This window comes from Schistocerca nitens, chromosome 1 (genome assembly GCF_023898315.1).
Source record: "Schistocerca nitens isolate TAMUIC-IGC-003100 chromosome 1, iqSchNite1.1, whole genome shotgun sequence".
NCBI lineage: Eukaryota > Metazoa > Arthropoda > Insecta > Orthoptera > Acrididae > Schistocerca > Schistocerca nitens.
In genome coordinates this window covers 415,070,064-415,096,281 of record NC_064614.1, presented here as the reverse complement: position 1 = coordinate 415,096,281, position 26,218 = coordinate 415,070,064, and the positions used below count along the sequence as shown (strand labels likewise).

General features: G+C 40.9%; 1 protein-coding gene across 1 annotated transcript in view; it reads left to right on the top strand.

Moving 5' to 3' along the window:
- The window catches only part of LOC126249874 (DNA replication licensing factor Mcm2), a 46,531-nt gene extending 28,280 nt beyond the window's left edge, over nt 1-18,251 (top strand). The window contains exons 9-14 of the mRNA XM_049951512.1: nt 75-325; nt 1,657-1,821; nt 5,169-5,483; nt 11,756-11,938; nt 12,138-12,293; nt 17,220-18,251. Coding sequence (XP_049807469.1) covers nt 75-325; nt 1,657-1,821; nt 5,169-5,483; nt 11,756-11,938; nt 12,138-12,293; nt 17,220-17,348 — 1,199 coding nt within the window. The 3' untranslated portion in view covers nt 17,349-18,251. The remainder of the gene's footprint in view (nt 1-74; nt 326-1,656; nt 1,822-5,168; nt 5,484-11,755; nt 11,939-12,137; nt 12,294-17,219) is intronic.
- The last annotated feature ends 7,967 nt before the right edge of the window (nt 18,252-26,218 follow it).

Genomic DNA, 26,218 nt, shown 5'->3' with positions numbered 1-26,218 from the left:
GGCAAGAGGTTTGTTTTTGCAAAATTTGCATGCATTGTATTAGGTGTATGATCATTATTATCTTTATTTCTCAGGGCAAAAACACAAGGTGAGAGGTGATATCAACATGCTGATATGTGGAGATCCTGGCACAGCAAAGTCACAGTTTCTTAAGTATACAGAGAAGGTAGCTCCTCGAGCAATATTCACAACAGGCCAGGGGGCATCTGCTGTTGGTCTGACTGCGTATGTGAATCGAAACCCCATTACACGCCAGTGGACGCTGGAGGCTGGAGCACTTGTCTTGGCCGACAGAGGTGTCTGTCTCATTGATGAATTTGACAAGGTATTGTAATTGTAAATATTGTTCATTGCATTTATTTTGTGTATGTGTGTGTGTGTGTGTGTGTGTGCTATTCTTTGCTGTAGAGTAAGGTGGGAGGGAATGGAGGCTTTCATGATAAATAACATTGACAAAATATTCTCTGGGTATCAGTCAAGAAACAACTTTTCCCTAAATTATTTAGAACTGTGCATACTTAGATGTGAAGGTTGTAGCTAGTGTTGGACTAGCTAATGTGTCCCTGTTGCCGTCATTCTGTAACATCCATATCTGCAAGTACCACCCTCAACCTCAAGTGTCCTTCAAAATCTCTTGTTCCAGCTGCATCCGATACAGAAATGATGGAAACTGTTGTTATGGGTGACTAGATCGTTAACAGTGTGTTTCCACTGTCTTCCCATTCTACTGCTGTAGACTTCTCCTTGTTGTGTGGCAAATGCCTCCAAGGTCTTTCACCCACTGCTGAAAGATAGAACATTGGATTTGGCCATAGTGGGTGATTACCTTCACACCTAGAGCTGCAAAGAGCAAGTCATTTGTAGTACCAATGAGCCTGTGTATAGCTCTGGTTGGCTTTGATGGAGCCCAGGTTACGTTTAGGTATGTGTATCTTTGATGTAGCCCATGAAGTTCTTAATTTAGATGTGTGGTACAGGAGCAGAGAGGTATTGAGAATGGGTAGTATTGCAAGTTGTAGTAAAACTAAGCACATGTTCTTTAATAATTTTATTATTCATATTTGTCTGAAGATGGATAGATATGCCCCCACGTCTTGTGATGAGATGACCCAACTCTGTGCACTGTTAGATGCAACTTCAAACATGTGCCATGGAATGCTAGTGTGTGCTATCCAGAATCTTTATCGTAATGTTTCGAAATGATAGATATCAAATTTCTTCCACCTCCATTGTGAACTTCATGTTGTTATACATCGTGTGAAATTGGTACTGCAATTTAGTAAATTTTCCTCACTGTGGGACGAAAGTGGGCCAAACTTTTCCAAAATGATGGCTTCATACATGACCAGTATACCTCACCAGTAGGTGAAGAGGAAAAACACATTGAAATGGGTCAACAACAGAAATCAATTACTGGGGTAATAACCTGAAATGATTTTGTCAGTACAATGGAAGTTTATCTTGAAGTTTTGTGGAAAAAGTAATAAACAGGAGGTAAAAAAGCTAAACTAATGTTGTTCTTGAAAATTTCAGCGTATCAATCATTTTCTGTTGTTTCATAGCAAAAGTTTTTGAAAATCTTTATGTATCTGTTTTTTCTATGAAATGATTCAACATAATTGAAAATAATTGTATAATTTGTTTTGTCATTGAAAGATGAATGACCAGGACCGAACATCCATTCATGAAGCCATGGAACAACAAACCATATCTATTTCCAAGGCTGGCATTGTCACCTCGCTACAAGCACGATGTTCTGTTATTGCTGCAGCCAATCCAATTGGTGGAAGATATGATGCGAGCATGACCTTCAGTGAAAATGTGAGTTAGGTAGAACTACTTCAGGAGTCAGTAGTACACCATTGTATTAGTACCATGGCTGAAGAGTAACAAAGCTTTGAACTTCGTTGCTCTTTCAGTTCATATGTGCGGATAGTTTATGTCTTAATGTTAAAAGTAAGATATGGTGCAGTGTTTCCACTGTATTTGAAAGTGTTGTAGTGGTATATTATAGTTTTTAGATTTGAGAGCACAGTGCTTTGCAAACCAATATAGTGTTTGACCAGTAGTGCCTGTTCATTTTAGGAAGCTACAGAATTGTCATGTGAGTATAACGGGGAGTGAGTTAGTGTTTGTTCGTTAATTGGTGGTGCCCTTTGATCAAGCAGATTCAGTAGCTGTGTCAAGTGGCGGTGCGTTCATTTATAAATTATTGTATGACTATTGCTCAGCAACATCAAAAACTGTTTAAAGAATTATTGTGCTGCTCCTATTTCCAAATTAACAGCCTGTTTGTAAACACTAGACGTAGTCATCATTGGTATGATCTTAAAGTTGTGATGATTAAATACAGGTAAACTTCCAATTCTGAACTTAAAAAAGAAGCATCTGGCAATTAATTTTAATGATAAGTCCTACTACAGCATTTTCAGATGGCAATCCAATGAAACTGCAGCTACCAAAGCTTACTCATTAACCAGCAGGACTAGTTTATTTGACTTTCGTTATCAAGGCCATGTTTTAAATAGTTTGTCTCTTAGTTTCTAAATAGGATTTTCCATAGGAAGTAAATGTCTTTAAATATACACACACCAAAAAAAAAGTTTTGCATCACCCTGATTCTGAGAGTTCCAGAACCTGTACAGAAAATTGGAATAGAGATCAACATATCATTTTCACCCTTTTTATTGCTCATGAAAACTACATGTAATTGCATGTTGTACTACCATACAGTGAGATCTTCAGAGGTGTCCAGATGGCTGTGCACACTGGTACCTCTGATATGCAGTAGCACGTCCTCTTGCATTGATGCATGCCTGTATTCGTTGTGGCATACTATCCACAAGTTCATCAAAGTACTGTTGGTCCAGATTGTCCCACTCCTCAACAGCGATTCGGCGGAGATCCATCATAGTGGTTGGGGGGTCTCTTCGTCCAGCAACAGCCCTTTTCAGTCTATCCCAGTCATGTTCGATAGGGTTCATGGCCGGAGAACATGCTGGCCAATCTAGTTGAGCGATGTCGTTATCCTGAAGGAAGTTATTCACAAGATGTGCATGATGGGGGTGCAAATTGTCATCCATGAAGACGAATGACTTGCCAATATTCTGCCGATCCGGTTGCGCTACCAGTCGGAGGATGACATTCATGTATTGTACAGCCATTACGGTGCCTTCCATGACCACCAGCGGTGTATGTGGACCCCACATAATGCCACCCCAAAACAGTAGAAAACCTCTACCTTGCTGCACTCATCGAGCGAGGTGACGCAGTGGTTAGACACTGGACTCGCATTCGGGAGGACGACGGTTCAATCCCGCGTCCGGCCGTCCTGATTTAGGTTTTCGTGATTTCCCTACATCACTCCAGGCAAATGCCGGGATGGTTCCTCTGAAAGGGCACGGCCGACTTCCTTCCCCATCCTTCCCTAATCCGATGAGACTGATGACCACGCTGTCTGGTCTCCTTCCCCAAACCAACCAACCAACCTTGCTGCACTCACTGGACAGTGTGTCTAAGGCATTCAGCTTGACCGAGTTACCTCCAAACGAGTCTCCGATGATTGCTTGGTTGAAGGCATACACGATACTCATCCGTGAATAGAACGCGATGCCAATCCTGAGTGAGCCATCCATTCAGCATGATGTTGGGCCCATCTGTACAGTGCTGCATGGTGTCGAGGTTGCATAGATGGACCTCGCCATAGATGTTGGGAGTGAAGTTGCGTGTCATGCAGCCTGTTGCACACAGTTTGACTCGGTAACATGATGTCCTGTGGCTACACGGAAAGCATTATTCAACATGGTGGCATTGCTGTCAGGGTTCCTCAGAGTCGTAGTCTGTAGGCAGAGGTCATCCACTGCAGTAGTAGCCCTTGGGTCGCCTGAGCGGGCATGTCATCGACAGTTCCTGTCTCTCTGTATCTCCCCCATGTCTGAACAACATCACTTTGGTTCACTCACCTGGACACTTCCCTTGTTGAGAGCCCTTCCTGGCACAAAGTAACAATGCAGACGTGATCGAACCGTGGTATTGACCGCTTATGCATGGTTGAAATACAGACAGCACAAGCTGTGTACACCCTTCCTGGTGGAATGACTGGAAGTGATTGGCTGTCGGACCCCCTCCGTCTAATAGGCGCTGCTCATGCATGGTTGTTCACATCTTTGGTTGGATTTAGTGACATCTCTGAACAGTCAAAGGCACTGTGTGATAGAATATCCACAGTCAGTGTCTATCTTCAGGAGTTAGGGGAACTGGGGTGATGCAAAACTTTTTTTGATATGTGTATATTTCCTGAAAGAATACTGAAGTACGTGCATGACTTGAATTTCTGCGTTTTTGATCCCATGGCATGCTCTTGGTCAGACTCTGTTTTTCCCAATGGTATTCTTCTTGTGTGCCCCCAGCCGTTCTGCAATTGCAGGGCCATTGTTGAAGTGAGCTGAAGAGAAACTTGTGATGTCCATTAAGCTTGGAGGAATTCCCATCTGTGTGGAGACAAAGTACACAGCGTAACAGTAAAGTTCTATTTCAGTTCTGTTTACTGGATTGATTCTTGTCTTGCAGTTGGTCTAGGTTGAAATGGCAAGAATATACTATCAGGGTGGGGTACATTTATGATTACAGAAGTATTAGCAAAATGCTGCATGCTGTTTTCTTCTTATAATCTGAGCTTGTTTTTTCATTATATCCTTTAGTATAATGTGTATATAAAAGTGCCTTTCCAGTTTCTTAGTTTAGCTAAGTAGTATATGATGTTTGGAATTAATACACGTAATATTTACAGGTCATTTCAGATTTCTTTCTGTTAATCTCTTGACACCTGGGCATCTGTTTTTATTTATTTAATTTTTCCAACCTGTTAGTCTGTATGAAATATTTAATTCATTTTAGTCCTTATCATTGATAGTGTTTTCCCAGTGTGTGTGTGTGTGTGTGTGTGTGTGTGTGTGTGTGTGTCGCCCAATGTTACATTTCTAAAGCTAATGGTTTTCTCACATCTACAGTACTTTTCAACTTAAGGGTTTCTTGTTGTTGATTAAATGCAGTGATGCTGTGATCAAAATTTTTTAATGTAATTGTTATTTTTACATTCCTTTGCACTATGTTAATTGTTTAATGTATGAGGCTTGAATGACTTAAGATTTTGTTGGATTGATTTTCAGGTTAATCTCTCGGAACCAATTTTGTCAAGATTTGATATTTTGTGTGTTGTGAGAGATGAAGTTGATGTGATGCAAGATGAACAGCTTGCTCGATTTGTCGTGAAGTCTCATAGGAAGGTTCATGCAATGTACAGACCATGTAATTACGCAGATGAGCCACTCCCAGATCCAGGTCTGAAACAAGTCGATGTCATACCTCAGGATCTGCTTAAAAAATATCTACTTTATGCACGTCAAAATGTCCACCCAACACTCAAAAACATTGACCAGGATAAAATCGCAAATATGTACAGCAAATTACGTCAAGAGTCTCTTGTAAGTAACAAGGAACATTTGCCTTTCCCTTATTTTACGTAACCATGAAACTGAGATTTATGTTTTCTTAATTGATAAGACTATGTTAATTTATTGAAATCTACTGTCTTTTAAAAGAAATGTTCATTGTAAATTTCATGTTTTGTGTGTTCCTTTGCATTGTCAGAATTGACATATGTGAAGAACAAACAAGTCCAAAGTGGTCTAAATTTCTTTATATTGCTAAAGTATACACTTGTCAAAAATGATTTACTTATGTAAATCAAATTAACTTCATTCACGGTCTTTAATTTGGAATATCAAGCAATCTCCTAAGACTAAAGAGTGCTTAATATTTCAAATTATGTAACTATGTGAGAGTTGTTACAATTGTTACAAAATGCTGCCCTTAACCTGAAGGTTGATTTGAACACCACAGTTTTTTTGACATGGCAGTACTGGTTGTAGTATGCTCCTGCTTTTCTTAGACCTGTGAACTCATTTATCGAGCTAGTTTAATATGAATAGAAGCCTTGTTGGGTTGAACAATGTGAAAACAAAAGTTGAATGACAAGAATTAAACAGTATTATGAAAAAAGTAAATTGCTACTCACCATATATTGGAGATCTACATCTACATCCATACTCCGCAAGCCACCTGACGGTGTGTGGCAGAGGGTACCTTGAGTACCTCTATCGGTTCTCCCTTCTATTCCAGTCTCGTATTGTTCATGGAAAGAAGGATAGTCGGTATGCCTCTATGTGGGCTCTAATCTCTCTGATTTTATCCTCATGGTCTCTTCGTGAGATATACGTAGGAGGGAGCAATATACTGCTTGACTCTTCGGTGAAGGTATGTTCTCGAAACTTTGACAAAAGCCCGTACCGAGCTACTGAGCGTCTCTCCTGCAGAGTCTTCCACTGAAGTTTCTCTATCATCTCCGTAACGCTTTCGCGATTACTAAATGATCCTGTAACGAAGCGCGCTGCTCTCCGTTGGATCTTCTCTATTATCTTCTATCAACCCTATCTGGTACAGATCCCACACTGCTGAGCAATATTCAAGCAGTGGGCGAGCAAGTGTACTGTAACCTACTTCCTTTGTTTTCAGATTGCATTTCCTTAGGATTCTTCCAATGAATCTCAGTCTGGCATCTGCTTTACCGACGATCAACATTATATGATCATTCCATTTTAAATCACTCCTAATGCATACTCCCAGATAATTTATGGCATTAACTGCTTCCAGTTGCTGACCTGCTATTTTGTAGCTAAATGATAAAGGATCTATGTTACTGTGTATTCGCAGCACATTACACTTGTCTACATTGAGATTCAATTGCCATTCCCTGCACCATGCGTCAATTTGCTGCAGATCCTCCTGCATTTCAGTACAATTTTCCATTGTTACAACCTCTTGATGCACCACAGCGTCATCTGCAAAAAGCCTCAGTGAACTTCCGATGTCATCCACCAGGTCATTTATGTATATTGTGAATAGCAACGGTCCTATGACACTCCCCTGCGGCACACCTGAAATCACTCTTACTTCGGAAGACTTCTCTCCATTGAGAATGACATGCTGCGTCCTGTTATCTAGGAACTCCTCAATCCAATCACACAATTGGTCTGATAGTCCATATGCTCTCACTTTGTTCATTAAACGACTGTGGGGAACTGAATCGAACGCCTTGCGGAAGTCAACAAACACGGCATCTACCTGTGAACCTGTGTCTATGGCCCTCTGAGTCTCGTGGACGAATAGTGCGAGCTGGGTTTCACATGACCGTCTTTTTCGAAACCCATGCTGATTCCTACAGAGTAGATTTCTAGTCTCCAGAAAAGTCATTATTCTCGAACATAATAAGTGTTCCAAAATTCTACAACTGATCGACATTAGAGATATAGGTCTATAGTTCTGCACATCTGTTCGACGTCCCTTCTTGAAAACGGGGATGACCTGTGCCCTTTTCCAATCCTTTGGAACGCTACGCTCTTCTAGAGACCTAAGGTACACCGCTGCAAGAAGGGGGGCAAGTTCCTTCGCGTACTCTGTGTAAAATCGAACTGGTATCCCATCAGGTCCAGAGGCCTTTCCTCTTTTGAGCGATTTTAATTGTTTCTCTATCCCTCTGTCGTCTATTTCGATATCTACCATTTTGTCATCTGTGCGACAATCTAAAGAAGGAATTACAATGCAGTCTTCCTCTGTGAAACAACTTTGGAAAAAGACATTTAGTATTTCGGCCTTTAGTCTGTCATCCTCTGTTTCAGTACCATTTTGGTCACAGAGTGTCTGGACATTTTGTTTTGATCCACCTACCGCTTTGACATAAGACCAAAATTTCTTAGGATTTTCTGCCAAGTCAGTACATAGAACTTTACTTTCAAATTCATTGAACGCCTCTCGCATAGCCCTCCTCACACTACATTTCGCTTCGCGTAATTTTTATTTGTCTGCAAGGCTTTGGCTATGTTTATGTTTGCTGTGAAGTTCCCTTTGCTTCCGCAGCAGTTTTCTAGCTCGTGTACCACGGTGGCTCTTTTCCATCTCTTACTATCTTGCTTGGCACATACTCATCTAACGCATAATGTACGATGGTTTTGAACTTTGTCCACTGATCCTCAACACTATCTGTACTTGAGACAAAACTTTTGTGTTGAGCCAACAGGTCCTCTGAAATCTGCTTTTTGTCACTTTTTCTAAACAGAAAAATCTTCCTACCCTTTTTAATATTTCTGTTTACGGCTGAAATCATCGTTGCCGTAACCGCTTTATGATCGCTGATTCCCTGTTCTGCGTTAACTTTTTCAAATAGTTCGGGTCTGTTGTCACCAGAAGGTCTAATATGTTATCGCCACGAGTCGGTTCTCTGTTTAACTGCTCAAGGTAGTTTTCAGATAAAGCACTTAAAAAAATTTCACTGGATTCTTTATCCCTGCCACCCGTTATGAAAGTTTGAGTCTCCCAGTCTATATCCGGCAAATTAAAATCTCCACCCAGAACTATAACATGGTGGGGAAATCTACTCGAAATATTTTCCAAATTATCCTTCAGGTGCTCAGCCACAACAGCTGCTGAGCCAGGGGGCCTATAGAGACATCCAATTACCATGTCTGAGCCTGCTTTAACCGTGACCTTCACCCAAATCATTTCACATTTCGGATCTCCGTCAATTTCCTTCGATACTATTGAACTTCTTATCACTATAAACACGCCTCCCCCTTCACTGTCCAGCCTGTCTCTGCAGTATACATTCCAATCTGAGTTTAGGGTTTCATTATTGTTTACGTCTGGTTTCAGCCAACTTTCTGTCCCTAGTACTATGTGGGCGTTGTGACCGTTTATTAATGAGAGCAGTTCTGGGACCTTTCTATAGACGCTCCTGCAGTTTACTATTAGCACATTAATATTGTTATTCCCTATTGCATTTTGCCTACTCCTACCTTGCCGCGTCTCAGGAGGCGTCTTGTCGGGCCTAGGGAGGGGATTCTCTAACCTAAAAAACCCCCATGTGCACTCCACATGTACTCCGCTACCCTTGTAGCCGCTTCCGGCTTGTAGTGCACGCCTGGCCTATTCATGGGGACCCTACATTTCTCCACCCGATAGCGGAGGTCGAGAAATTTGCACCCCAGATCTCCGCAGAATCGTCTGAGCCTCTGGTTTAAGCCTTCCACTCAGCTCCAAACCAGAGGACCGCGATCGGTTCTGGGAACGATACTACAAATAGCTAGCTCTGATTCCACCCCATGAGCGAGGCTTTCCGCCTTCGCCAGTTGCGCCAACCGCCTGTACGAACTGAGGATGACCTCTGAACGCAGACGGCAGGAGTCATTGCTGCCGACATGAGCAACAATTTGCAGTCGGGTGCACCCAGTGCTCTCTATCCCCACCGGCAGGGCCTCCTCCACATCTCGGATGAGACCACCCGGCAAGCAGACAGAGTGAACACTGGCCTTCTTCCCCGAACTTCCCCCTATTTCCCTAAGGGGCTCCATCACCCGTCTAACGTTGGAGCTCCCAATAACTAATAAACCCCTCCCCCCGTGTGCCTGCTCGGACCTTGCTGAAGGAGCAGCCACATGTCCACTCACAGGCAGAGCGGGCGATGCCACACGGCCAGCCTCCACATTTACCCTCCGCCTTGTGCGCCGTGAACGCCGCTGAACCCGCCACTCCCCTTGGGGAGAGGGTGGCCCAACCGCGCCCGGTACCCGCGAAGATATCTCGACAGCAGGAACAGTGTGTGAATCATGTAACACCTGGGGTGTACCTTGCGACGCACCACACTCCCCACTGCCGCTACACTCAGAGGCAGCAGCCTGAAGACGGCTGACCGCGGCCATCAACACGCTCAGCTGTTCGTGAACAGTGGCCAGCTCCTCCTCCGTCCATACACAGCAGTCACACATCCTATCCATCCTAAGAAATCAATTTACTGTAGAGAGTTAATCAACCTTTAACTAGACTGCTAATTCACTAAAGGCAGCTGTTTATTGACTAAACTGTGGTTGCTAGCCACTTCTTGCAGAAAACAATGAAAATAGCACTACCTGTCTCTGGACTGTATTGAAAACAAACACTAGCACTACTGGCACTATGGTTGACTAAAGGGACTCTCTCTGACTGTATTCAAAACAAACACGAAATCTATGGAAGACTATTAATAGCACTCGACAATTAAAGCTTCCTAAAAGCAAAAACACACGGAAGAAGAAGTGACAAGTAAGAAAAATACGTTAATACTTAAATTAAGGTAGCTCGCTGCACAGCAGACGTGTAGCAGACGGCAGTTACGACGACACTGACACTACTGGCACTATGACTGACTAAAGGGACTCTCTCTGACTGTGTCACAGACAGGCACAGCAAAAAGACTTCTAAACGAGTAAGCTTGTAGCCAAAAGGCCTTTTTTATGAATTAGACAATGCAATTTGCTCCATCCAAAAGAAAGCATTGCCATAACTTCAAACTTCTTTTCTGAGATATTATGCCAGCTGTCCACCAACACTTCTCTATAATGTGAAAACAAACTGTTTATAGCATAATACCAAGATTTTGACAATTTTACATTTCCTGTCAGGATGGAAAGTTACTTTTCCACTAAATAATAATCATCATCATAGTTAAGACATACCATCTCAAGTATACACACAACGTTCTGTGCCTTGTCAACATTAATGGAGTTAAGTACCATCATCCTATGGATGGAACAAAAACTTAGGCTGTAAACATAGACAACAGATTTATGGCCATAAGAGTTGTTTGCCTAGCATGAAGGTGCAATCAGTAGTTTCAGAACTTGCTCACCTCTGCTGGAAGCCTTTGTCTGTTAATGTTTTTTAAAGCTTACTAGGAATTTCAAGAAGATCTTTAAAGTAGTGCATCAATTAAACTGCATATTCTGTGCTGTGATTGGCTGATAGAAGTGAACCAAACAGATATGATGTTGATTTATGAGTTTGCGCAGAAAAAATGTCATATTTGGAGGGTTTTCATTTTTATACACACTTACCATCAAAGTGTGCAGTTTAATTGGTGCACTGCATTGTAGATTCTCTCTGCTAAGTTGTTGGGAAAGGTAATGTCAGCAATTAAAACTGTTCCACGAATGAAGTTTGTAAGAAGCAGAATTTTTTTCATTTTTTGTCACTTCTAGGACTACAGTTCTTAACAAGAGAAATGTACTCTAATTTTAAGATTATTTGTGTACCTCAGCCTCCAGCAAAAAGGCAAAACCTAATTTCAACACTGAATAACCATCAGATGCTACTTGATGCATATTACAACATTTGTACATGAGAATGAGGAAAATTGTGAATTTCATTATATTTCTTAGAAAGTGACAATTTCTAGCTTTTTTGTGTGTGTTCTCAATTACACGAAATTTTCCTGTCCCTTGTTATTCATTCTGTTCTACAATATGAAAATAAACTTCATCACTTACATTATATCAATATGTATGTGAGACTGATGCATGAAATATCTGTCTTCTGCATACACGTTTGCTGCATTATTATTATTATTATTGTTGTTGTTGTTGTTGTTGTTGTAACATTTTCCAGTTATTATCAGATAAATGGCACATTATCTGATTGATGGATTGATTGAGTGATTGATTTATGAATTCAGAATAAATAGTCGGACGGTCTGAGTGGGAAAGACATAAAGTATCTCAATTTTTACAAAAAATTGCTGAGTGGAGCTTTTACTTCCATCTATATTTTTACTGTCTGAAGAAACTGATTAAGAGTTATCAATTCTGAAATAATAACTTTTCAATTGCAGGTGACTGGAAGCCTTCCAATTACTGCAAGGCATATAGAAAGTATAATTAGAATGTCTGAAGCTCATGCAAGGATGCACTTGCGTGAATATGTACAAGAATCGGATGTCAACATGGCTATATGCATGATGTTGCAGAGCTTTATCCAGACACAGAAATACAGTGTCATGAATGCTATGAAAACGGTAAGCTCTGAATAAAAATTTATTAATCATGACTTAATTATTTGATTGTGTATGTTTCATTTTGATGGTTTACTTTTCTTGTTCCTCCAAGCTATTATATTCTTGCAAGAATATTATATTCCTTCTACACTTAATTTTAATATCTACATTTCTTTGTTGTATCTTGATATGCACAAGAGGCATGCATTTTCTTTTCCAGACATTCCAGAAATACCTTTCATATGACAAAGACAATAATGAATTGCTGTACTACATCCTACAGTCCATGACAAAGGATCAATTGATTTTCATGAGAAGCTTACATGGAACAAAAGTTCGTATGCTGAAGCTGAGAGAGAAAGACTTCTTAGATAAGGTGTGTAGTAGATTGTGAAAATTAATTTAATAATTAAATGTAGGATTAGTTTTGTCCCATTTATAAAAAAAGGCTCTGCGTGGTGTGTTCAAATAAACATTTAAAGTAAATCTAGATTAGAGTTCACAATTGATTGATTAGCTTATACATTTTTGTTCACTTCATTAAAAATTTTCAAAAAATTGAAAATCCTATGATTATTTATAATGTTAATTTTTATCGTAGTTGTAGTTACTTGTGTGGTTATGAACAAACAACTGGCTTGGATTCTTCAACCAACATTTGTTTGATGATCTTTCAAATGTTTTGCCAATATGAGTGGCTGGCATTATCAAAGTTTCACCCTTCATTGCCAACAGGCAATGTGTCAACATGTGGCCATGAAAGCCATACCAATTTTGTGACTTGGTTACAGTTTGGAATTTTGGATGCTTGCTCTCTCTCTCTCTGTGTGTGTGTGTGTGTGTGTGTGTGTGTGTGTGTGTGTGTGTGTGTACTGTTGTAATCAGCCATCAAACTACTTCCCCTGAAAATGTTGGAAGAAAATGGTGGAGAAAGGGTTAGTTGACTGAAATACTAATAATAATATAACTTTGTTTTTTGTAATGCTATGTAAATGGATTGTGAATTCTGGCATTATCTATTTTTGAATAGTTGACTGTTTTTGTCTACTTGTTTGTTATCTTGTAGTAATACTCTTCCTTTTATGTTTACATCTTAATTTTTTGTATCAATATAACTATCTTCAGGGCTTTGGATATTAAGAACTTCTGCCTAAGCCGAATGAATTTTCTCTGATAAAAATGATAAAATCATATTCACTATAATAGCTACTGTGCTATAACATCAGAAAGTCTATTTTTATAGATGTACTTTCATAAAAGCTATGTTATAGTTGTGTCTCTTGTTGGCCTTTCTTGTAATTCATAATTGCAGCGATCTCAGATATCTGCAAATTTCTTCAGACAGTTACTAACTTTTATGTCGTGTCCTGTGTTCCGGGAAGACATGCTGAATTCCGTGTGTCTCTTGAACAGAATTTTATCCCCAGCACACTCTTCATTTTCATGTAGTATACATAATGATAAATCCAGTTGAATAACAGTTGAATTTGTGAAGAAGGAGAGAATCATGTTCTTTATGAACTGGTGTGGCACCTGTTCAATTTTGTTATGCATGTCTAGTATGCTGATCCCAGTTTGTGTGAACTATTAATTCTTTAGTTGTTCGTGAGAAGAAAATGGAACACACTTAGTGCTGTAAACTGCTATACAGGAACTCTGTAATTCAGTAACTCCATTATTAAGTGTATGCTATTGGCTGTCAAGAAAAGTGAGCACCAGTTTGAAAAAATGTCAGTCCTTCTCTTACTTTCCTGGTTCAAAAATACTGTAACTTGTAATAGGATTTTTCAGATAAGCTCAAGATACATCGGTTATGTCTACAAATCATACAGACTGCTGTTATAAAAATAATAATGACATGAAAGGGAAGCAGTAGTTCAGAAGGGAGAGAAATGATTGTGCCTGTTCCTGATGTTCACTGTGTAGAGCGAGCAAGCTGTGGAGGGAACTGAGAACTGGAGTGTAGTTGAATTACGTTGGGCAGTGCTAAGGGAATTAGGTTAAGAACTGAGATACTAAAAACAGTACATGAGTTCTGTTGTTGTGGCAGCTACATGAATGATGATGGCTAAAGTAGAAATGCAGATTGGCAATAGCAAGAAAAGCACTTCTGAAAAAGTGAAAATTATTAACATTGAATATAAGTTTAAATGTAAGTAGGTCACTGAAGATATTTGTCAGGAGTATAATGAAACATGGATGATAAACAGTTCAGAAAATAAAAGAATAGAAACTTTTGAACGTGCTTCTATGGAAGAATGCTGAAGCTTAAATTGTCACAAAGTTGTCCGTATGAGTGCCCTTTCTTGTTGCAAGAAGACTTTGCCAGAACATTCAGTTAGATACGTGTTTTATGTATTTCTCGAACATAAAATGCAAAATTCTTGTGATACGTTTGAGAAACGTGACAGTGGATTCATATTCCAGTGCACATATCACTGTAAGGATAGTCACATGCAGTTACTGCTGAGAGGTTTGCTATTTAAACCAACAACAGTGTTATGTAGTCTGGTCGTAAAGAATATATAATACCACCCCTCTTCTCATTGCCAGACAAATGCTGGTGGTGAAAATTTCTTCTATCATGAGGATTCGGGCCAGCTATGTTGTAGTTGAGTAATTCTTTATTTCCGGGCATTTGTGAACTGTGCTGCTGGGATAAGTTAGGTCACCTTTACGGAATTTAATTATTTTACCCAGCAGTATGCATGCACAACTAAAAATGTGATTGAAATGATCAAATGTGTGATAATGCTGTCGCACTGTGACACTCAAAAAAGTGCAGCCTTGTTAAATTAAAATTGTAGGTGATGGAATGACAGATGACAACCTCTCATGTTACGGAAGAGGTAGTAACCAGTGCACAGGTTCATAAACTGCTATACAAACACTGTATAGTCACACTTTTTGCTACTATACACACAATATAACTTGACACTGGGAGTTGCTGGAAGCACAAACACATGATCTCTGTCAAGCACCCTGTTACAGATCTGGGGGTTAGAACAGGCCCACAGTATTCCTGCCTGTCATAAGAGTTGACTAAGAAGCGTCTCACACTTTTCGGCCCTATAAGCTCAGGTTCCATTTTATGGTTTGACCTGCCACTTTCTAAATTCTACAGAAGTGTGGGCCATATGGGGATGGTGCACAAGTTATCCGTGATGCCCTTAGATTCCATCTCCTGAACCTCTTGTCGTCATAGCGTTGCACCTTCACCTGCAATTCAACTATTTGGGCGAGGACACTTTCTGGTGTGTGTTATCTTCGTCTGCTGTCTCCTGTCCTCTTTTGCTCCCATGACAGTATTAGATTTCTCTGTGCCCAATATTCAGCACGGTAGCCAGTCCGTTACGGTGGGATCGTGATGTACCTATTTGGTGGTAGCCCCCTGACAACACAGGGATCGCACTGCTGATTGCTGAGCTGTAAACTCCCCACATATGCCAAGGAGTAGATGCCTGTCTTCCTCCCAGCAACGGCCACCATGCCAGGTGGCCTTTGCTATGGCTGGGTGGCGCCTGTAGGGAGAGCCCCCGATCGGAGTGAGTGGCATCAGGACGGGATGGATGACCCACAATGAAGCGGTCTAAGTCATCTCTTGCTGGTGACCGTATGGTACCAGCAGTCTCTAAGAAGGGTAATGCTGACAGGTATGACCCTAAATCATTTCTCTCCCCCCATAGGAGGAACGTAGGGCTACAGAAAGAAGAGAGCTATATTCACCTTGGTATTTAATCTGTAGCAGAATGGATGGGGACTCCTTTCTAGCTACGAAGCCTCAACTTTTTGTTGAACACCTTGAGGATATAAGTTTGGGGAAGTGACAGCACTGTCCAAGATGAGAAACAGTGCAGTCTTGATTCAGGCAGCATCCTCAGCCCAATCTCGGGCACTACTTGCCTGTGACCAGCTGGGTGATACTTCTGTTTCTGTCACGCCCCTTGACAACCTAATAGATTTTAAACGACTCCGTGCTTGTGTTCGCCAGCTTATAAAAAGACAGAAACAGGAGTGTTGGGAGAGGTGGGTCATGACCATTGGGTGCCATAAATCATCTTCCCAAGTCTGGACGAATATCAGACGTGTTTTTTGGTACCAGGCCCCAACAGGTGTCCCTGGCATTAACATAAGTGGCATGTTATCTACCGACACAAACGCAGATGCCGAGCACTTTGCTGAGCACTGTGCTCGAGCCTCTGCGTTAGAGAATTACCCGGCAGCTTTTCGCACCCTCAGATTGCAGATGGAAAGGAAAGTCCTCTCATTCACTGAATGTCGCAGTGAGCCCTATAATGCTCCTTTTACAGAATGGGAGCACCTTAGCGCCCTTGCCCACTGCCCCGCACAGCTCCTGGGCCAGATCAGATCCACAGTCAGATGATCAAACATCTCTTGTCCGACTACAAGTGACATCTCCTCATCATCTTCAACTGCATCTGGTGCGATGACGTCTTTCCACCGCAATGGCTGGAGAGCACCATCATTCCAGTGCTCAAGCCTGGCAAATAACCACTTGATGTGGATAGCTGTCGACCCATCAGCCTCACCAACGTTCTTTGTAAGCTGCTGGAACATATAGTATGTCGGCGGTTGTGTTGTGTCCTGGAGTCGTGCGGCTTGGTGGCTCCATGTCAGAGCGGCTTCAGCTAGGGTCGCTCTACCACTGATAATCTTGTTTCCATCGAGTCTGCCATCCAAACAGCCATTTCCAGACGGCAACACCTGATGTCCAAAGGAACAGACACCATATCCATATAAGTATATAGTTCTGGCAACACCGGCCATGACCTTCTTCTTCTGTGCGGATGCACACATATTCCCCGAACTCTTACGGGACTTCGTAACAAGGTCTTCCACGAGTAGTGAGTGTGTTGGGGTGGGACACTACAAATGTAGTGTGTGGACATACAAGGTGAGAATGTGGGTCTCGCAGGAGGCGTGCGCGAGATAGTCCCTGCAGTCGCTATCCTCTGTGCCCTTGGTGGCTCAGATGGATAGAGCGCCTGTCATATAAGCTGGAGATCCCGGGTTTGAGTCATGGCACACATTTTCACCTGTCCCCGTTGATATATATCAAAGCCCTTTAGCAGCTGAAGGTATTAATGTAATTCTAATTTTGTTCTAGAAAGCTGCAGGTCTTCAATGGTGTCTGTTCTTTCGGACAAGTTTGAAAGAACAGACACCATATCCATATAAGTACATTAAAGATACTTCTTACTATTTGACACATATCTTTTCTTTTAGAGATAAGCAGGAGTGGTGTTTTGCATAAAATAATTGCATTTTTCTTTTGTTGCAGGCCAGAGTCATTGGTATTACTGATGTATCAACATTTTTCAAGTCTCATATTTTCACTGGTAATGGTTTCAAGTATGAAGCTGACAGACATCTGATAATTAAGAAAATAATACACCCAGATAATGAATGAACCTTCAGGGTATATGTTCCAAAACAGTTGTTTTAAACAGTCCCAGTGATCTGTTGGAGATGAGATTGGCTTTCCTAGTGAGCTCATCTCATTCACATCTGATGTGTTTACACTTTGTATAAATTGCAGTTTTCTGCCAAAGTGCTTTCTGTCAGGTGTGTGTGTGTGTGTGTGTGTGTACGGACGTACATGCACAATATACAAAGACCGTGTTTTGAATGCTTAAAAGAAAGATTTTAGTATTTTTGTGCCAGTGGCAGTGAAGAGTGCGATGGATATCATGGATCTGCAACAAGACTGTTTTCATCAAGTGGTTAACCATAGTGATATAAAAAAATACAGCCTGTTGTATTGTTCAAATGATCAGTCTCTCTTGTCTTCTTTTGTCAATGTATTGTATTCTCACTTTTCTCAAGGCATTGCATTTTCACTGATGAATACGTGTGCGCGTGTGCATGTGCGTGTGTAATTACTCGAGTCTGTCTTCCTGATCTTGTCTATAAAAGTTAATTTTTAACATTGACTTGGTTGCACACCATGTTTATTGAAACATCACAGTTATTTTGTCCATTTCAAATATGTAAGTTACATGTGAATTCTCTCAAACACAACTGCTGTATTTTGGTATATGAACAAAAGTGCAACAAACTTTAGATTTATGGATTTTCTAAGGAACGTCGATTGTAAGAACTGAACCTGTAAGATAATGATGAAAGCGTACAAATATTTTGCAGACTATTAATTTTATGGAAAGAACTTAAATTTTATGCCAATATCACAATTGTGGATTGTTGTATTTCTTTGCTGTGTGATGTCTCAAGAAGTAAAGTATTTTTATAATCTTATAAAGAGGATATTATTAAAAATTCACAGACATATAAATTCTGGATACTGCTAAGTGTAAAATGCTAACTTTTGGATAAAATTGTATATAAGAAATAAAATTAAGTTACAATTAAGTAAGTTTTAAAAATTGAGATCTACTGTACCAATGATATATTTGTAATCTTAGTGTTCCCTTCGCCAACATTGTATTCTATAGCACTGAATGAAATGGCTCAGAGGTGAGACACTGGACTTGGATTTCGTAGGATAGAGATCCAAATCCCAGTCCAGCCATCCATATTTAGGTTTTCCATTGTTTCACTATGTTATTTATGGCAGTCCGTTTGAAAAAGGCATAAATAATTTCCTTCCTGAAATATACATCTACATCCATACTCTACAAACAACTAAGAAGTGCTTGGTGAGGACGTCCCATTGTAACATGCATTTGGGTTTTTTCTCATTCCATTTCCATATAGAGGATGGAAGAATGACTGCTTAAATTCCTCTGAGTGCACCTCTCATCGTACTTCATTACCTGCTGTTCCTGTGTCAGTCTTATTTTTGGTTGTAAATGAGGTACTCTCATTTCGTGCTGCTGTTAAGGTAAGTTGTTAATTGGATTTGAACCGTTAGCTCTGTAAGTGTGTTCTAGTTCACATTGCTGCAGTTTCAAATTTTCAGTTGTATTGTTTATTGAAAGGGAAAAGTTCATAAGAAGAGAAATCATGTATTTAGCTTTAAATTGGGTATTGATTGGCATGTGATTAACTTATCTGGATTTAATTTTTAATGTCTTTCTTTCATTAGACAGGCTGAGTATCAGACTGATTAGAGCTTATCTACAAAAAATAACACAGTTTGATTTTGTTTAAGCTTTTATAAGGCTATTCAGTGTTGGAAGTCACTACTGGTAACCCTAACTTGTTCGTGTATTATCTGTGAGTACAAACAGAACTGCAACATGCTACTAATATGTAGACACATGCTGATCTGTGTAATTATTTCTAATATATGGACATAAATGACAGATGTACATGTTGCTGCAAGTTAGTGAATAATAGTTTGGGCTGGTAAGTTGCTGTTTCGTTGGGACAGCTGGAGTTTTATCAGATGAAGGTTCTCCTATGGATATGTGGGGTATATTTAAAAGATCTGTAGATGGCAAAATAGTAGCTAAGATTTGTGCCCAACTGGCACAGACTGAGGCAGCAAAAAATTTTATTATAAAATATGGGGGTGGGGAGGAAATTGGCAAAAAGGGACTAGTTTGGGAAATCTTGTTACCACTGAAGTCAAGAACAAATTGAACTTCTTGTCTTTTTGAGGGAGAAGCCTGTTTCAGGTATAGAAGAAAGAAGTGCACAACAGAACATTAAGAATTTAAAAGTTATGTTGGAAAGTGAGTAGAACAGAAAGATACTGGTGCTAGGTAGTAGTTTTGGGAGGAAGATTTGGGATCAGCGTACCAGGTCTCAGGTACAGGTAACAGAACTGTAAACAACTGATTGCCTAATCACTAGAGATTTGAGTGAAGCAGTTGAGAGAGCAGGTAACAGCCTGGCCAAGAATGGAGAACTAATTAACCTGCCCTCCACTGTAACACAATATGCAGAATGTTCATAGAACACCCATGTGAAACTCGGAAAACTCCTTCTTTGGCATGATCTCTGATGCCACACTGGCCTGAAAGTAAGTATGTGATCAAAGAGTTGACCCCCTCCATGTGAATTTCTGCACTTTGTTGTTTTGTGGTAGGTTCAAATTGATAACATTATCTCGTCACCAGTGATGCTGATTCTTGAAAGACATGAATTGTCTGTGGTTTGCATTTCAATCAAGCCATGTCTTTGATGTTATTTGGAAACACTTCGTTTAGAGATGTTGCTCCGTCACAATTTGTGACACAACATTGATACACTATGGTCGCACATCAACTACTTAACACTGCCTACTCACAACCGACTGGTCGAATGCACTTTTGTTGTTTACAGTTCAAGCTGCCCCCGTAGTTGCAATGCTGACCTTGATTATAAGCCTGGAGAAGTCTCAGTCTCCAAATTTTGTTGGGGTCATTTGATGTACACATTGTGGTGGTACTTGTTGCTATTCAAGGTAGCAACATGGCCATTTTCCTTTTTACTGCACAGTGGAAGATGGTTGCATAGAAATCTTAATTTATGACAGTAGTGGTAGAAGAAAGACCACATGGTGTGCGCACATTTTTCATTTATGCACAGATACAAAACAATACAGCTACAAGGTGTAACAGAGGGCGAGTGTTTTACTTGTGGGAAGGAGCTATTTACACTTTGACGTCACATCTTGGGGGTGGTATTGACCTCGAAGTAGGACAGGCAGGTGATAATGGCTGTTATTCCTAAAGAAAAAAAAGAATATTGTATTAAATTAATTAATTCTTGATTTTGGGATACTAATTATCTATCTGTTGACGAGTCTGATTATTAAGAGCTATTTGTGAATGTTTAAAATTCTCTTGCAAATTTCACACCAAAATGACACAGGAAAGTGCTGCACTAGTAGACAAGAATTTTGCGAGTGAGTAAATTTGCATTTACAAATGTCTGCTTGTGTCTGTGTATGTGTGGATGGATATGTGTGTGTATGCAAGTGTATACCTGTCCTTTTTTCCCCCTAAGGTAAGTCTTTTTGTCCTGGGACTGGAATGACTCCTTACCCTCTCCCTTAAAACCCACATCCTTTCGTCTTTCCCTCTCCTTCCCTCTTTCCTGATGAAGCAACCGTTGGTTGTGAAAGCTTGAATTTTGTGTGTATGTTTGTGTTTGTTTGTGTGTCTATCAACCTGCCAGCGCTTTCGTTTGGTAAGTCACATCATCTTTGTTTTTAGATATATTTTTCCCACGTGGAATGTTTCCCTCTATTATATTCATAAGTATAAAAACATCTACACTTGTACCTACTACACCCTGTATAACTCGAATACATATTTAGCAATTGCCAAGTGTTGCTGGGTATGCTAGCAGATAATAAAATTAACTTTCGACCGAATATGAAGCACATCTACACTATCTGATCAGAAGTAATTGGGCATTAACCACTATATGTCACAAGAGGCATATCAATAATATAGAAGGGGGATGGGGAGTATTATTTTGTCTCGGAGGAGCAGTAACAGTAGATTGGGTCCGTATGGGATGCTCAGTGACTTCTAACATGGACATGCCATTGGGTGCCGCCTGAGTAAGACATCCATCACGGACATTTCATTTCTTCTAAAGCCGTCCAAATCAACTTTTGGTGATGTGACGGTGAAGTGGAAGTGTGAAGGAACACTCACAGTTAAACCAAGACCAGGCAGACATTATGTACTGACATACAGCAACCGCAGACTGTTGCAGAGGGTGGTTGTAAAAAATCGGAGGAATCACTTGTGAGTTCCAAAGTGCTACGAGCAGTCCAGCTGGCACAATGAGAGTGTGTAGGTGGCTAAAACGAATTGGATATAATAGACAAGCAGCTCCTCATAAGCCCCACACATTTCTGTAGCCAGTGCTAAGCGACACTTGAGGTTGCATAAAGAGTGATGCTATTGGACAGTGGATTACTGGAAACGAATGATTTGGAGTGATGAATCATTATGTATTCTGTATGATGTGTAGCACCAACAGTGAAGTACAGAAGAAGTGGTGTTATGGTATAGGGATGATTTCCATGGTTTGTGTGTGGCCCCATTATTGCCCTCAAGAACGTGCAAATTATAGAAGTATATGAACACATGTTACAGCATTGTTTACTGTGTACAGTGTACTCAATGAAACTGAATTTTCAAAATGGAAAATAATCATTACAGGTGTGCCACAGCATACAGAGTTCAGTTCGGAGACTGAATGTATCAGCATGACAGGGCGTCCTGCCGTAAAGCAGAACCCATGAGGCAATGTTTCGTGGACAATAAAAATTTTTCTTATACCTTTTAATAAACACTATTTATAATCTCAGTAAACTGGTAGTCCTGATTTAATGGTTTTTCTAAAACATTGTTTATCCGCAATGTATGACTTCATGACAGACTGCTACTCCTGTAATGATAATTTTTGTTTGTGATGGCTCCTGTGTAAAACAATTCTGGAATCATTTATTTTATTTTTTACTCCCAGTCCGAATATTTTTATATGAATAAATTGTAATGCTGTGTATTTTCATAATAACCTGCAAAAGAACACAGCAGTTATTTCTTTATATGGTACACAACTACTTTCTTTAAAGTTGGTATATTCTTATGGGAAGACCCATTTTTGACATTACGTTTTCTGACAATGTCTAGATACATATTACTGGCCCAGTTTCAGTGATATAGTGCCAAATGGAAAATGTGTCTTCAGTTTAGACTGGCTAGAAACTAAATTGTGTAAGGGTTGGCTCTTAGAACATGGCAAGGATAAACATAGAACAAAATGCATTGTGTGAAACAGACTTGTCAGTTATACGAATGTGCATGTCCGAAAGAGCAGTGACCACTCAGAATCCGCAGCTGTGTTACATTATATGTGAATTGAAGGGGAGAAAGGAAAGGGAGAGGATCACTGCCATCAGGACATTAAGCACATCGGATGGGAAAAATCTGTTTTCAATTGTCCTGAGGCCAAAAACCACACAAAGAGCAAAATGACAGTGGGTTTTTAACTGTCCTGGGGCCAAAAACCATAATGCCATCGGTTCCTAACTGTTGGCGCAAGACATGTTGAATATGCTGTCCATTCTTTTCTGCCACAAATTGAAATCGAGGAACAGAATGTTCCACAACAGATCGGAGTGTCTTGAGGCTCACGTTCAGAAAGAATTGCGCAGTTCATGCTTTCAGTTCAGCTACATTCGTAACTGGAGTACGGAACACAACATATTTAAGATAACTCCACAGCCGCAGGTCACACGGCTTAAGATGTGGACGGCCAGGCGGTAGGGAAATGACGGATGATAATTCTAGCATTCCTGACATGACTGCAACAGCTGCTTCCCTGGCTGTGCATTATGTGGAAGAGCACCAACTTGCATAAAAATGATCTCACCCACACATACACGCTGTTGAAGGGCCGGAATGATGTTAGTGAGGAATAGACTCTCACAGCATCTACCAGTGTCAGTACAGGTAAGAGGACGTACAGGACTTATCTCCCTGAAAACATACGGCCCTGCAACGCGGTCGACCCGCACCACTCAGTCATCTTTGCAAAATGAAGTGCTACCGGCTGATGTGCATATGGATTTTCTGTTGCCCGTATTCTGAAGTGCCAACGATCTTGCTGCAGCGGTAAAACCTGTTCCCGTCAGATCACCGAAGTTAAGCACTGTGGGGCTGGGCTAGCACTTGGATGGACGACGATCTGGTCTGCCGAGCGCCATTGGCAAGCGGGGTGCAGACAGCCCTTGAGAGGCAAACTGAGGAGCTACTTGATTGAGAAGTAGCGCTTCCGGTCTCGTAATCTGACATACGGCCGGGAGAGCAGTGTGCTGACCACATGCCCCTCCGTATTCGCATCTAGTGATGCTGTGGGCTGAGGATGACACAGCGGCTGGTCGGTATCGTCGGGCCTTCCAAGGCCTCTTCGGAAAGAGTTTAGTTTTATATTCTGAAGTTCTGCGTATTGTCATGTCACTGGAGATGGAAAGGAGCTTTCTTTGTTCGCAGAATCTTCCATGGCCATTCACTGTCCACTTCCATGCGAGCAAGAAAGTCGTTAGCTGACGTTTTTCTTGCTAGTAAGTCAGCAGAAAGCAACTCCTGAATATGGGTGATTTTATATGGAGGATGGCAGTGCTCGATGTTACGTAGGATTTTACGCACCATGGCCATCGGCATGACCAAAGTTCGGCAGTTACCCATGCGGTGCATGTTTGCACAACCACCACCCGAACCCTCCTGCAGTGCTGTAGCCTGGCCACATCTTCGGCAGATGTCAGATCAACTGCTTGCCTCCCTCTGCCATATATCGCTTTAAAAAAACCTGTCTTTTCGAATTTTGTAATCATTTTCTCCAGACCCTTAGCAGATGTTGGACTGATGCCATTTTTCATACCCTTGAGCGGCCGGAACTTCTGCAGAGCTACTGGCGCACTGAAACCGTTCTTACAAAAGAACTTTAAGAAAGCGCGCGATCGTTCATAGAGACAGTCATGTTGGGCTCACGAGGAACAACCATGTGCGACGCATCTGTTGGTGTACTCATTCTTACATGCCACCTATAGATAAATTTTCGTTAAATTTGTTTGTTCCATGATGTCTCCCCGTGTCATTAAAAATATGCTGTTCAGATCTGACATATTCTGAGCAGTGATTTTCTTTCTGCAGCCTTTTGAAACTGGAACTTTCATTGAAGGGCTTATTTCCAGCAAGCAGCTAAGAGGGAGACGGCTGTACTATGCTGAAGCTGCGCACACGGAATCATAGGAAAACTTGTTGTAATACAGTGTAGCTACTTATAAGAGACGAATATTGCTTCATACTTTTATAAGCAGGTGTTTCTCACCTCTGTCTGTTTTCAACTTTTTTATTTTTCTGCCAAAGCAATTACTTGTATTATTCGATTAAATACATTATGCAGTGCTAATATGGTGAGTAGAACTACAAAAAGCATTTCATACAGGCGTTTAACATTATGTTGTGATGTTCAAGAACTCACACACATTTCAATTTTAGAACATTTAATAATTCCGAAACATGGTTCATGATAAGAGTCAACTCATGGAGTTAAGCAGATTGTAATCTATTAAACCTGAACACTGGCAGGACTTCATGAGTTTCATAACAGATGGAAAAAAGGTTCACAAACATATCTAACCTGCAAATTGCTGCGTTGAGTTATGGAACGTGTTTTATGTCATGAACCTGAAGCTGAATTTTTTTTAATGGGTCTCGGCACTGTGGGACTTTCATCTGAGGTCATCAGTCCCATAGACCTAGAACTACTTAAACCTAAGGACATCACACGCATCCATGCCCGAGGGAAGATTCGAACATGCGACCGTAGCAGCAGCGCGGTTCCGGACTGAAGCGCCTAGAACCGCTCGGCCAAAATCGGCCGGCGTTGATTTTTCCAACGTTTAGTTTTTGTTTGATAGCATCAGTCTTGTCCACCACATCTGTTACCAAATGATTGTGCCCCTGTATTAGAAACTTAAGAAATTCAAATAATTTATGCTGTCAACAATAAAAGATTTTGTCACCACTCTCCTTACCCTTAAGTCAGTTTTATTCCGTAATGGCGGCCTTCAGTTCAGCCAGCATTCACCATTGTTTGTCAGAAAAAAAGTGCATCGTATTGTCTTTGTGGCTGGTGTTGTAATGACGTTCCATTAAATGTTTTTCCACCTCATAACAGTGCAGTGGCATAATAAGCCCTGTGCTTGGCATGTAAACAATAAGAAAACTGAGGCAATTCCGATTCGTGACTGAACACGTGGCTTCTCCTCCTCTTCTTCTTCTTGGACAAGTGCGTAGACAAAACGTAAATTTAATTCAACGCATATAGCACCGTCAGCAAACTGCTCGGCGTTTGACAAGTTGACTGTCCAGCTCTAGGGGCCTCCGGCTGCAGCAGCCTTCATTGTCCTCTTCCTCCTCCACCCTCAGCCCCTCTCGACGCTGCGCTGGGCAGTAGCGCGGCCGTAGCGCTCGCTCTCATGGAACACTGTTTGGCCAGGCCTGGCTTAATTAAGAAGCCTTCGAGTGACTCGCATATCTGAAAAGTTATTCCATATGCTTCGATCTTAGTGACTAGTCTGCAATGGTGCACCATATCACTCATCCATGGTGCTCAGGATATCGTGAGAGAAAAGGACAAGCTGAGTTTCGCCTGACCGATTTTTATTAAATCTTTGCTGATTTCTGGACAGAAGCTTTCATGTCTCTATGAAATTTATTATATTCGAGTATAGAATATGCTCAAGAATCCTGCAGAAAACCGGTGTTAAGAATTTTGGTCGGTAATTTTGTTGCTCTGTTCTTTTACTCTTCTTGTATGAAACAGTCACTTGCACTTTTTTCCAGTCGCTTGGTACTTACTCTG